Source organism: Natator depressus, chromosome 10 (assembly GCF_965152275.1).
Source record: "Natator depressus isolate rNatDep1 chromosome 10, rNatDep2.hap1, whole genome shotgun sequence".
In the NCBI taxonomy this organism is placed as follows: Eukaryota; Metazoa; Chordata; order Testudines; family Cheloniidae; genus Natator; species Natator depressus.
In genome coordinates this window covers 66,723,750-66,735,785 of record NC_134243.1, presented here as the reverse complement: position 1 = coordinate 66,735,785, position 12,036 = coordinate 66,723,750, and the positions used below count along the sequence as shown (strand labels likewise).

General features: G+C 37.5%; 1 protein-coding gene across 2 annotated transcripts in view; it reads right to left on the bottom strand.

The window, feature by feature from the left end:
• EFL1 (elongation factor like GTPase 1) overlaps positions 1 to 12,036 on the bottom strand; it is a 150,953-nt gene that overhangs the window by 38,762 nt on the left and 100,155 nt on the right. For both annotated transcript variants that reach the window (XM_074966436.1, XM_074966437.1), the window contains exons 16-17: positions 5,961 to 6,092; positions 104 to 251 (exon numbers count right to left, since the gene is read on the bottom strand). In XM_074966436.1, the coding sequence (XP_074822537.1) occupies positions 104 to 251; positions 5,961 to 6,092 (280 nt within the window). The remainder of the gene's footprint in view (positions 1 to 103; positions 252 to 5,960; positions 6,093 to 12,036) is intronic.

Genomic DNA, 12,036 nt, shown 5'->3' with positions numbered 1-12,036 from the left:
TGAGGAGGCTTCAACCTCACTAGAAAATTAATCACAGTTAACTGACTGAGAAATACCACACAAAGCCCTTGAACCTGAAATATTTCTTTTTTCCCCTCCTAACCTTTCTTTCAAGTCATCCAAGCAGCGCTGGAGATGGACTTCTCCTGCTGTAACTAATACATGCTCTCCTGTCTCCTGGATTAAAACTTGGACACATGGGTCAGCTTGGTTTAAAAGCTTCATTCCTCTGACCAACTGAGGCATCTCACCTAGGAAGATAGAAATAAACCACTCTTAATAAACTACTATTGAAGAAACAAATATTTGTATCAGGACATATTTTGGGGCAAAGAGAAAAATTTAGAGGATACTTTTTAAGATAGCACCAACAGAATACATACATAAAACTGATTAGGGGAGGATTAGAAATTTTTTATCAGTAAATGCTGGTAACAGTTGATTTCACCATATGCATTCAAACCGATGAAAAACTATTATGATGATGATCAAAATTTACAGACAGGCAAAGGAAGAAAAATGCTGCTTGAAAACACAGTTTTATTTAAGGTTATTTACTTTTTATATGTTGACAGTTTGTGCTTTGATTGTTATAAAGCTTTAACTTTTTGAATCTCAGCATTTACTGTCATTAAATTATTATAGTCTGTCCGACCTATAATTTCCCGTAACTGTGAAAATTTAAATAAAAATAAAAATACTTAAAAATAAACATCAATATTATCTGTTGAAATTAAAAAAAAAAAAAGAAAAAGAAAAAAGAAATGGATTTCTACCCAAGCCAAGTTTAGCAACACTTGAATACCCTGAACTCAGTCCTGAGGTCCTTACTTACCACTGATTATGAACTAAGTAAAAACTGATCAAGGACCTCAGGATTTGGCCCCTTATTTGTACTGATTGTCAAAAGATAATATATACAATGCTAAATAGATACATTTTTATTTGTCAAAAAGTACCACCACCACTTATTTACTAAAAGCTAATTTAAACTATACACACAAAAAATGATTTGCAAAACTGTACTTGCAAACCTATATGATGCTACGAAAAGTATTCAAATTTAAATAATACTGTATCACTGTTACTAATATCCAAACAGAAATCTTCCAAAAGCACTACTGGAAGGGAGTAAGATTGAAGGAAGCACAGAAAGGATTTAAATACACAAACTGGAAAATACTCAGAGTTATCAAGCTGTGATATTCCGAAAAATGGAAAACTCCCCTATGAGATTTTCATTATTTTGTGTGAAATACATAACAAATTTTTTAAGAGGAAGATGCTTTAAGAACAGAACTGTCTTAAAATTAATGGAAAATTAGGGAATAACCCTCCATATGAGGGAGGCATGGCAGGTGTATGTTGTAATTGTGTGCAGAATTTTTTTAAATCAGTATTTCATGTGTGTCAATAGATTTTCATAATGTAATCAATACAATTTGAAAGCTTTAATTGTTTTTCTCTTTTCTTACTTGACATACAAGGCACAGAATACACATTGATTTTCTATGATCAAATGTTCATATTCCAAGGAAGAGTATGACATCCTGTTTGTTGTCTGCTCCCAAAGGTTATTAAAATAAATATGACTTTACTCATTTATGCTAAGTTCATAAATGTACAAGACAACGTGGGAAGCTGGATAAACTGCAAACATGGAAAAAAAACAAGGGGGAGTTTCTTCAGGCCATATGCCCTAGGATTGCAGGTTTTTGTTCAGCGTCTTTAGCACCTGGCTCCTCAGGAGCAGATAAGTAGGTGGACTTGTGTTGAGAGCTAATGGAAACTCTACATGAAGATTTTGACACAATGTGCAGGACTTGCACCCAGTGCAAACATTTGCAGGGACAGTTATCAATAATTATATTTATTAACAATAATTTTCTCCAAATTAAAACACAGATGCCATTTCAGAGCAGATTAAAAGGAAACTTCTTTCTAAAAACATCTGAGTGGTAACTGTTAGAGCTACACAACATTACTGAAATTGATCTGAACATCTTCCTACCAAAAATACTTTGCAGTGCCACAATCACATTTACTTAATGTTTTCAAGTAAGAAATAGTTTTACACAAGATAAAGTCTTAATGTGTTAGTATAAATGGATTAACGATGGACCCACCCCAAAACTCAGTGGATCTAGAAAATTTCAATCCAGAACACTTCCAAAATTCCATGAACAACTGCAGGATGCATGAGATGTTCTTATCTATTACTCCAGAAGTGAGGAACCTTTTTCGTATCAGTGGCCATAGTCCAACTGAAAATATAAATGGCAGGCCATGCATGTTAAACTCACCTGCCGGGGAGGGGGCTGAGACTCAGCTTCCTGTCTGCGTCAGGGAGAGCCGGCGCTCGTGTAGCCCCGTGCACGCACGGGGGGGGGGGCAAGATTTGGAGTCCCATCCCGCTCCCTGCAGTGGGGCAAACCAGCGCTCGCGGCTCCAGCCCCGCGGGTGGGAAGCCCTGAGTTTCAGCGCCCCAGGGCCGGATCTGTGAGCACCAGCTTGCCCCGCTGCAGGAGGAAGCCCCAAACCTTCGCTCCCCCCTGCCCCTCAGTTGAGTTGAACATGTGTGGATGAAAATGAGTAAGGGGCCAGATCCAGCCCGCAGGTTCCCCACGCCTGCATTATTCAAAACACTGGAACAGTCAATGGTACACTGCCCAGTAATTTGTAACCCACTAACCCCCTTTTTGTCCTATGACTACAGGGGTGTTCATGGGCCACTTCACCTTGAATGGTCCCTTAGAATATGTGCTAAATACTTATGCTGAACCATTTGTTCAATCTTGTACGTAGCTGTGATCCTCTCAGTATCTTTCTCAGACCTGAAGAAGAGCTCTGTGTAGCTCAAAAGCTTGTCTCTCTCAACAACAGAAGTTGGTCCAATAAAAGACATTACCTCACCCTCCTTGTCTCTCTAACTGTCCAGTAACACAGTCCAACCCTAATCTGAAGAACATATAGTCTTAATGTTACAGAAAATTTTATAATTGAATAGAAAGACAGTTACTTTGATTCTGTCAACATTTCAGGAGCAAACGGAAACTGGACAAATTGAAATATGATGAGATTACAATAAAAGTATTCTTCAGCAAAAAAGGTTATTCAGTTGGAAGTAAGGTTCTAAATATGTATCAATACACTAATGATATACCCTAAAAAAACAGCAGTGTTAAAAAGTCAAAGCCAGGCATGTTTACATTTAACGAAACACAAGGATTTTGAAAGTATGGAAATAAAAAATCCAGCTATCAAGTGGTTCCACAGTTGTGGAATTCTGAGGCTAGAAAGTTCATCAGGAGCATGGGTACACCATCACAACTGCCGATCTACTCGGGACCAGAGATGACTGGCTCACACAGTCCACAAAGAGAGGATGAGGCCAGGCCATTCAGGAGATATGCTGATTCAGCACATGTCATGTCAACCTCTCCTGACAGGACTGCAATAGTCAGAATTTAAAGCTATTTCCCTTTCCCCCCCAAGCAAATCCTGGCAGGGATAGGGGGAGGAAGCTGATATGGTGCTGCAGGAGTGAATCTGGCCCACTAGCTCCACTCAGCTTTATTCATGCATTTTTGTTTGATATGCAGTTCGTAACTATTTCTTTATTCAATTTAAAAGCAATATACCATCCGTCTAATGATCATGCAGGAGTTTCAAAGGCTTATGGTTCAAAAGTTTTACTTTCCCCCCCAACATAAGTTGTACATGTACAAAAAACAGAGTTATCCTCTTTGGTATATTCAATGATGTAGTCCCCTCAGAGGATCTGATAGCATACTTCTCTTTTTTGGTCGCTGGTATGTTGTCTGAGTTCTAGTACCAGCACAGATTCATCGCTAAATAATTCTGTTACTAACCAGATTTCATATTTGAGCTGAAAATACACCAGCAATGTCTAATTTGAAAGTTAACAGTTTTAAAGTATATTAAAAAAGCATGAACTAAATGTTATTGTTTACTCTCTATTCTGTTGGAGGCATATTTATTAAACTTATCTTTGGCATTATAATGGAATTGCAGATCAAAATGTGTGCGAGAGAGGGTGGGAGAAAGAGAGTACTTCAAAGAATGAGTCTTGAAGTTCTGAGAGTGCAAAGAGGCCTCCAAAACAAAAGATGGGAACAAAAGAGCCGGATCCCACCTGACCTAAGGGATGAGTGTAATGGGAGATGTGTCAGGTAGTGACAATGACAGGTAAATCATGATAAGACCTTAAGATCATTTAGCTTAGCGTTTACATTTTCTTGTCTTCCTTACTGCAACAGTCATTATTTTAAGATAGACACAGGTGAAGGATTCTGTTTGTTTAGACTTATTTCTTTGTGTGGAATGTTTTAGCCTCATTTTCATAAATATCTGTAAAATAAATGCTAACAGTCTATGACTGAATCCAAATATGAGAGACAAGTGAGTGAGGTACTATCTTTTACTGGATCAACCTTTGTTGGTGAGAGAGACAAGCTTTCAAGCCACACAAAACTCTTCTTCAGGTCTGAGAAAGGTACCAAATATGGTACGCCTAAAGAGAGGAACTATCAAAGTTAACATTGTCAGCCTACGATCTGGGGACCAAAGGGGAAGAACATTAATCTCAGAGTTTCTAAGGTGCCACAAGTACTCCTTTTCTTTTTGCGAATACAGACTAACACGGCTGTTACTCTGAAATCTCAGAGTGTTATACAGAAGGGAATTGTATTTACCAGTGCAACTCCTGAGTGTCTGAGGCTGTATGTCTGAATCACAATGATGAGTACAAATGAGGGTACTCAGGGGAGACAGAGGGGAAAAAAGTCTTTCAAATAGATAGTAGTTTTTTGTTTCCATGTAATAACACATTTAATCCCTTTGTGATTCAATGACTGTCTTTCTTAATCTTTTTCTCACAGCACTTTTCTCCACTACAGTAAGAAATGTGTCCCACCCCACATTAATAAAATGAAAAAAAAACACAAGTTCACACAAATACTTCACAAGTTAAAAAGTTCTCCAGTTACCATTAATTTTGGTGAGTGCATGATGCTATAAAAGTTAAGCACATTTGTTTGGTTCTGTACATTATATTTTCAATATGTAAACATAGGATGAAACTCATGAACCATATGGATTTTAGCTGGAGTTTACTTCTTTAGGTTTTTCTCTCACACCCTCCATTTGTCACTACATTTATTTTGGGCTGTGTTTGTTTGAAGTTTAACTCAGCTTTAGCTTGGTAATCACGATTGTTTTCCAGTAACTGTGACATTTACCCTGTTATCGAAGGGGCTGATTTGGATTTCCAGTAAAAAAAATGTAACTTTAACAAATAAAAAAAGTCTTACATACATCATACAGCAGACTTCTGAAAATATTTTTGTTCTCTTCTGATGCCATAGAAACTAGAGGAATTTGGTTTATGTTCCTTTTTAGTATACCATAATTACAACTAAAAGTGATATTTTAAAAAGATGAGTCCTATGTTCCATAGTTCTAATGCAATTTTTAAAAATTGTTAGAAACAATTGCCCTGATTATGGGCAATCCTGTAAATACTTTTGCAAATGAGAAGTTAATGGCACGAAAACCCTTGTACAAGGGTATTTTCTCTTGGAATGTAAATAAACTGCTATTTGGAAAAGACAAAATTTACAGTTCAGAAATATCTGTGAGCTCAAGAGAAGGTCTTCCCTCCAAGGAAAGCTTCTGGCAGTATGTATGCACATGTAATATATGCATATGATTGTTTTTATTATTTATTACAGTCGTTTCCAGAAACGTATATCAGTATCAATGCCTACTGTAGGACTGGGGCCATGAATAACACCACATTTTATACTGAAAAACATGATACTTCCCTCCCTGCTTAAGGAAAAAGTTAATACTCAAAGACCACCATGTCAAAACTTCACTTATAAAGCTATTATTCAAAAATGAGTTTCACTTATAAAAGAGAAAAACTAAACTCTTACTTGGATGTTTTGGTTCAACAGCAACTCGCACAATAGGGGTAGCTTCAAAGTTGAGAGGCGTAAATGGTGGGCAAGCTGGTGATGTTGATAAAGTTGCTGACTTCAGTACGAACTCTTGCAAACCTCCTATTCCTAATAAGCACAGAAAACAGACGTTTGCGTGTATAAAAGAGGAAAAGTTACCATAATAAAGTACAGTATATTTTAACAAAATCGAATAAAAATTACCTTACCCTGTCAAAGCAATACTAGAAAAAACATACTCTGATTAAAACAAGGATGTGGCAACAAGAGTCTTTAAAAAGTTCTCACTGTTCTTACAAGACATTTGCTAAGCTACCTTTATGCAATTTGGATATGAAAAGATTCAGTTTGGGGTGGGGAGATCATATTTTCTGGCCTCAATACACACTGATTTCCCTTTTTATTTTTTGAATGAACAATGTATACTAGATACAGGTTAAGAAAGGCAGGTTTTAAAACACAGTGATACATGCTAGAAAAAAGATGAGGACTTTTTCCTCTGATATTCCAACTTTTTCCATTAATGCGAAGTTATTCTGTGGTGGTTTGACTTTGCAACATGAAATACTTGATGTAACCTGACACTGAGTCAGTGAGTCACAAGGTCTTAACCTAAAACATTGAGTCCTGTTGGAGAGGATGAAGGGAATTAGCCCAACATTTAGTGATAAAAAAAAACAGAAAAACCACTGAGGAGACAAATGAATAACAGTTGTGCTTATGTAAAATAGCTGTTGTAAATACACATTTAGTTTTGGCTGCCAGGTACAGTATAGCTGGTTCATGCCTGCTGCCTTCAAATTATAAATATGAGGAGCAACCCCCCCAGCACACATGGACATTGTTTATAACTCACTAGTTATAGCTGTTCCAATGACAACCTGACATAGTAAAAAATGACAAAGGTTATATAGATAAATGCAACCATTTTTACTGGTTTTACAACAAATGCTCATTGAAATTTTGAAATTGGAAACATATCTGAAGCACAGGATACATTAATAATGCACACCCTTAATAACTAAGGATTTCAGAAGCAAACCTCTTAAACTTGAAGTTCTCAATTTTAAGCAAGTGTAGGATATTAAATTTGAATGTGCAGGATGAGTGTGTGCTCCCCTTTACAACAGACCAGCAACCAAGTACGAGCAGAACAATTCTTTCCTTGAGCCTTCACTGCCACAACTCACTTATACTTTTTTTTTTTTTTTTTTTTTTTTTTTTAAACACACAAGTCTGGTAGACTTGAGGCCAGGCCCAGAGTTGGTCTGTTCTCACACCACCACGTTGGCCTGAACAAGGGAGCTACTGCATCTCTCGAAAAGCCAACCCATCGTGGAATCAGCATCTGCAGCATTAGGCTGCTTCTACAGCTCAGAAGGCTTCATTTTTTGGCCAACTGGATACATTGTATCTGGAAATAGTACTGCTTGGGGAAAACCTGCCTGGAAGTAATAGAAAATCCAAATGTTTAAAAATAGCACAGCAGATGCTATGAAGGAAAAACTTCTTCATAAACAGATCCTGCACCTGACCTATGACCTGCATACACTTCCTCTTTTTGCTCATGAAATGAAAACCAAACACTGGACCTTCATCATCACTAAGGACTGAGTCAATGGATGCTCAGTTTTTTCTGTTCTTCATCTGGTAAAGAAATGATGTACGGGGAAGTGAGCTGCTTCTTTTCACAGCACAATATGAACCAGAGGAATCAAGTTACCAAATCTGTTATCTCAGATCAAACTTACCTCTTTGCTGATGCATATTAGAGTATAAAAAAAATCAAGTAAAAAACTAAAAAGGCACAGAGTGAGTGTGTATTATATTGGCATCTGGCAATGCAGTCAAAACCTGTCAGTGTTTCCATCAAAATCACAGTATGAGAGGTTTATAGCTTTGCATGCTAAATTACAGCATGAAGCAATTACAATAGCCAACTCCCAACCCAGATGTGAGTTTTAATTTATTTAGTGTGGCCAATTTTGATGTAAATCTGTGCAAAACCTATAAAGATACAGGGGCTTCAGATGTTTTGCCTGCTTAACAGATTTCAACAGGACATTGAAGATTTACAGGTGAAATTTATGTGCACCAATAAGGTGATTATGAAAGTGTAATTTTGATACATAATATTTTAGTACACAAAATTTTGATGACGGGAGTACATAAACAATTCCAATTTACCAGATAAAACGGGAATAAAAGGATTATAGTAGTTACATAGCCATCATGAAAATACCTTAAACATTTAATCATTATGTTTAAACCACTGCAAAGTCTATAAAGATAGACTATTTCAGATATTCTAAACAACAATACTCAATATATTAACAACTATTTGCATTATGGATACAGAGCAGCTACTCCTTAGTTAAGTCGGTAATTGGTTTCCATTGTAAGACTGTTTTTGTTCCCTCCAGCACCTAACTTCATTAAAACAAGGCCATTTTGCCCGACCATTCTTATTTGTGATGTGATCATCTTGCAGAGGAAGATTTTGGGGGACCAGAGGGAAGACGGAATTTGACAGAAAAAAGATAAACTGTTTGAGATAAGAGTTTGAAAAATTATTGGTATTTTCCTTTTAAAAATGCTCTCTAAATCATTTTGAATAGTCATCTCTCAAAAACAGTCTACAAAATCTAAATTTGGTTAATTCATGAAGAATTATGCCTTTAGGAAGTTTTATGGTTAATTTTCAAATTATTTGGTATGATTTTTTTAAACCACTCCAGTCAGCAAGGTCAGGAAACGTGTTGTAGTTTATAAACTCTGCAGGACTAGTATATGTCACTTAGGTCATGGTGTGACATTCCCCTCTGGTGTTATCCAGACCGGTGATCTGCTAGGTCATGCCAATCCTTGACTCTGGGAGCCAGCCTTACCCTGCTCTGCTGTGAGAACCCCCACTCCTAGGCTGTTCATGCACAGCCTTTGGCATGTAAGGTGCTCCTTGGATTGTGTAACCAAATGACACTAGCCAATATCTCTGGTCCCAGACACAACCCTAGGAACCTCCGTCTTGCAACGTCCAGTTATGCCCGCTGGACGCTGCAAGCTTATATGAGTTTGTCAATTTAACAAAGAACTTGATATGTACCAGACTTGTTATCCAAGGGGAGTCTCTGACACACTTCAAACCAAACACACTGCTTCAGGTAGAATAAACAAACAAATCTATTAACTACAAAGATTGACTTTTTGCCTATCACGTAATATCACTTAAAATCTGAGTGGTTACCAAACTAAAAGAAAATATAAGCACGCAGTCTAAACTCTCAACCCTATTAGACTGGGTAACATCTAGATTAAGCAGTTTTTCTCAGCCCACTGGATTATACTAATGTAACACGTCCTCATTTTATTTCCTAGCTGAAAGCAAGGGCTCAAAGTCCAGTTCTGATGGCAAAGAGCCCTATTCAGCAAACCGTTATTGTCCATATCTTTTCTCCTGTGCATAGTCCCACTGACGTTAAAATAACTACAGTTGGGAGTAAGGATATACATGGTACTGTTTGTAGGATCTGGCCCCTAAATTGAAATGTGGTTCCCAGGGATTGGACAGGAAATGTCCAAACAGGAGGTTATGTGAAGACACAACACTACAAAAGGTCCCCCTCTCTCCCTCTGCTCTCCTACTGGTAATATCTCACCTTAAGTGATCACTCTCGTTACAGTGTGTATGGTAACACCCATTGTTTCATGTTCTCTATGTATATAAATCTCCCCACTGTATTTTCCACTGAATGCATCCGATGAAGTGAGCTGTAGCTCACGAAAGCTTATGCTCAAATAAATTTGTTAGTCTCTAAGGTGCCACAAGTACTCCTTTTAACAACAGAACAGTCACTTCCCTCACTCTCTGCCTTCTACTCTGAGGTCTTGTTTATACTAGAGATTTCAACCATCTAGGGTGACCAGATGTCCCAATTTTGGGGTCTTTTTCTTATATAGGCTCCTATTACCCTCCACCCCCTGCCCTGATTTTTCACACTTGCTGTCTGGTTACCCTACAACCATCAGAGGTCACCTATTGGTGCAGCTGCACCAATGCAAACATTTGATGAAGGTAGGATAAACCACTATAAGCTACCTTTGCTCTGGTACAACTGACCCCTGCTTGAAACCTGGGTAAGCTACATCAATGTAAATTGTGGCTTATACTGGCCTTTTTACTAGAGATTTCCACTGGTGGCTGGCCACTGCCTCCTGAAATTGGGGACCATTCCCAAATTGATGAAGTCTAAGGAGCAAGACTAGGAAGGCAAACAAAAGAGTAGACCACAGTGCAAAAGCATTACTGTTATATTTACCACATACAAAACTATTTAAGAATTTACTTGTGCAAAAATCAGAAAAAAAATTTGTAAAAGATAACCCAACTTCTTATGCAAAATAAGACATATTGATACCTTTTGAAATGCACTGTATCTTGAATGTCATCTCTGACCGTAGCAGAGCTGCTCTGTAATACTTTATGAATAGTATACTTTATGTTGAACTGGTTATTGGGATATTTATTTTATTAATATACTAGTTTAATTAGGGAGCTATGGGAAAAACAAGCAGGATGGGAACGGATGGCTCAAGACTAGCCACTTCTCACGAAACACTTGAGATTTGTTAAGACTCTTGGAAGCACAAGATATGAAAAGAACTGTGGCACATTTAAAAAGAAAAATACCCTCAAGAGATTGGAGGAGTTGTTTGGGGGAACTAGACTGAGATACATGAGACCCTACTGGGGGAGTCTGAAGAAATTAGGTCTGCCTAGCTTATCACGGGATAGTAAACCTGTGGGTAAGGTAGGCATGTGTGTTAAAATCTGGTGTTTTAAAATCCTTCTTCTGTAAATGCTTTGTTCCAACTGAAAAACAAAAAATGCTTTTGTGTTAAAAAAGACTGTATGATCACTGTGTACCACTGATCACAGATGCTCAAAGAACTGCAGATGTACAAACTCAGTCGGACTTGCAGAGTAAGAATGATTGATGCACAGGGTATTTCAGTACATGGTCTAAGAGTTATTATTATTTATTTGTATTATTGCAACTTTAGGCACCCCAGGCATGGACAAAGCCCCCCCCTCCCCTTGTGTTAGGTGCTGTACAAACACAAAACTAAAAGACGGTTCCTGCCTCAAAGAGCTTACAATTTAAGCATAAGAGGGGAGACAACAGATGGATAGACAGAAGGGAGAGTACAAGGAAACAATGAGACAATAAGAGTGGTAAACCTGTGGAATTCTACCCCAGGTTAGTTAAAGGTAAGAGGCATCAGACCTGAGGGCATGCATACAGAGAGTCCAGAAAGGGGAAAGAGGTGCACATTGGCCTAGCAACTGTGACATCATGCATAACAAATACAACCTGGCTTTTTAATACCTGGCATAAAGGGTGAGATTTCAAAAATGCTTACCAGTGGCCTTACTCTTGTCCCACTGAAATCAATCCTGTCCAGAATTGCTAGCTGAAAGTCGTACACATTTTTAGCTGTTTTCAAAATGGATTTTTTTTTTTTTTTTTTTGGTTTTCAGCTTTTCAACCAAAACAGAATCAAGACAACAAAAGTTTTTGATGAAAACAAAAAATCCTGTTTTCTTCAAAAATGCTTAGTGGAAAATAAAATAGATTTTTCAACCAGCTGAACTCAGAAGGCTGACCATGCTACAAAGAGAACCGTACAGAAAATAGGGAAGGGAGAATGTTTAAAAAGGATACAAACGAAGGTTGTTTTCTTTTGGGATTGGATCATTTTGATTTTAAAGTTACATATTAAGAACACAGTCCACATAAAGCGTAACTACAACCTCATTTTTTACATAGGCTATGTTCAGATTGGTTTGGCAAATTGTTCACATTGTGAAAGTGAATTTTAATTATCATTAGAGATAGCATCTCTATAGTGGTTACCAACCTGTGAGTTCAAAAGAAACACTGGATTAACATAACTGCCCTACTATACAGACCATGGAATAGGGTTAAGAAAAATGCTGGAAGCCCAAATCACTTGTACGTTTATAATTAGTCTGAACAAATCACTAGCAAAT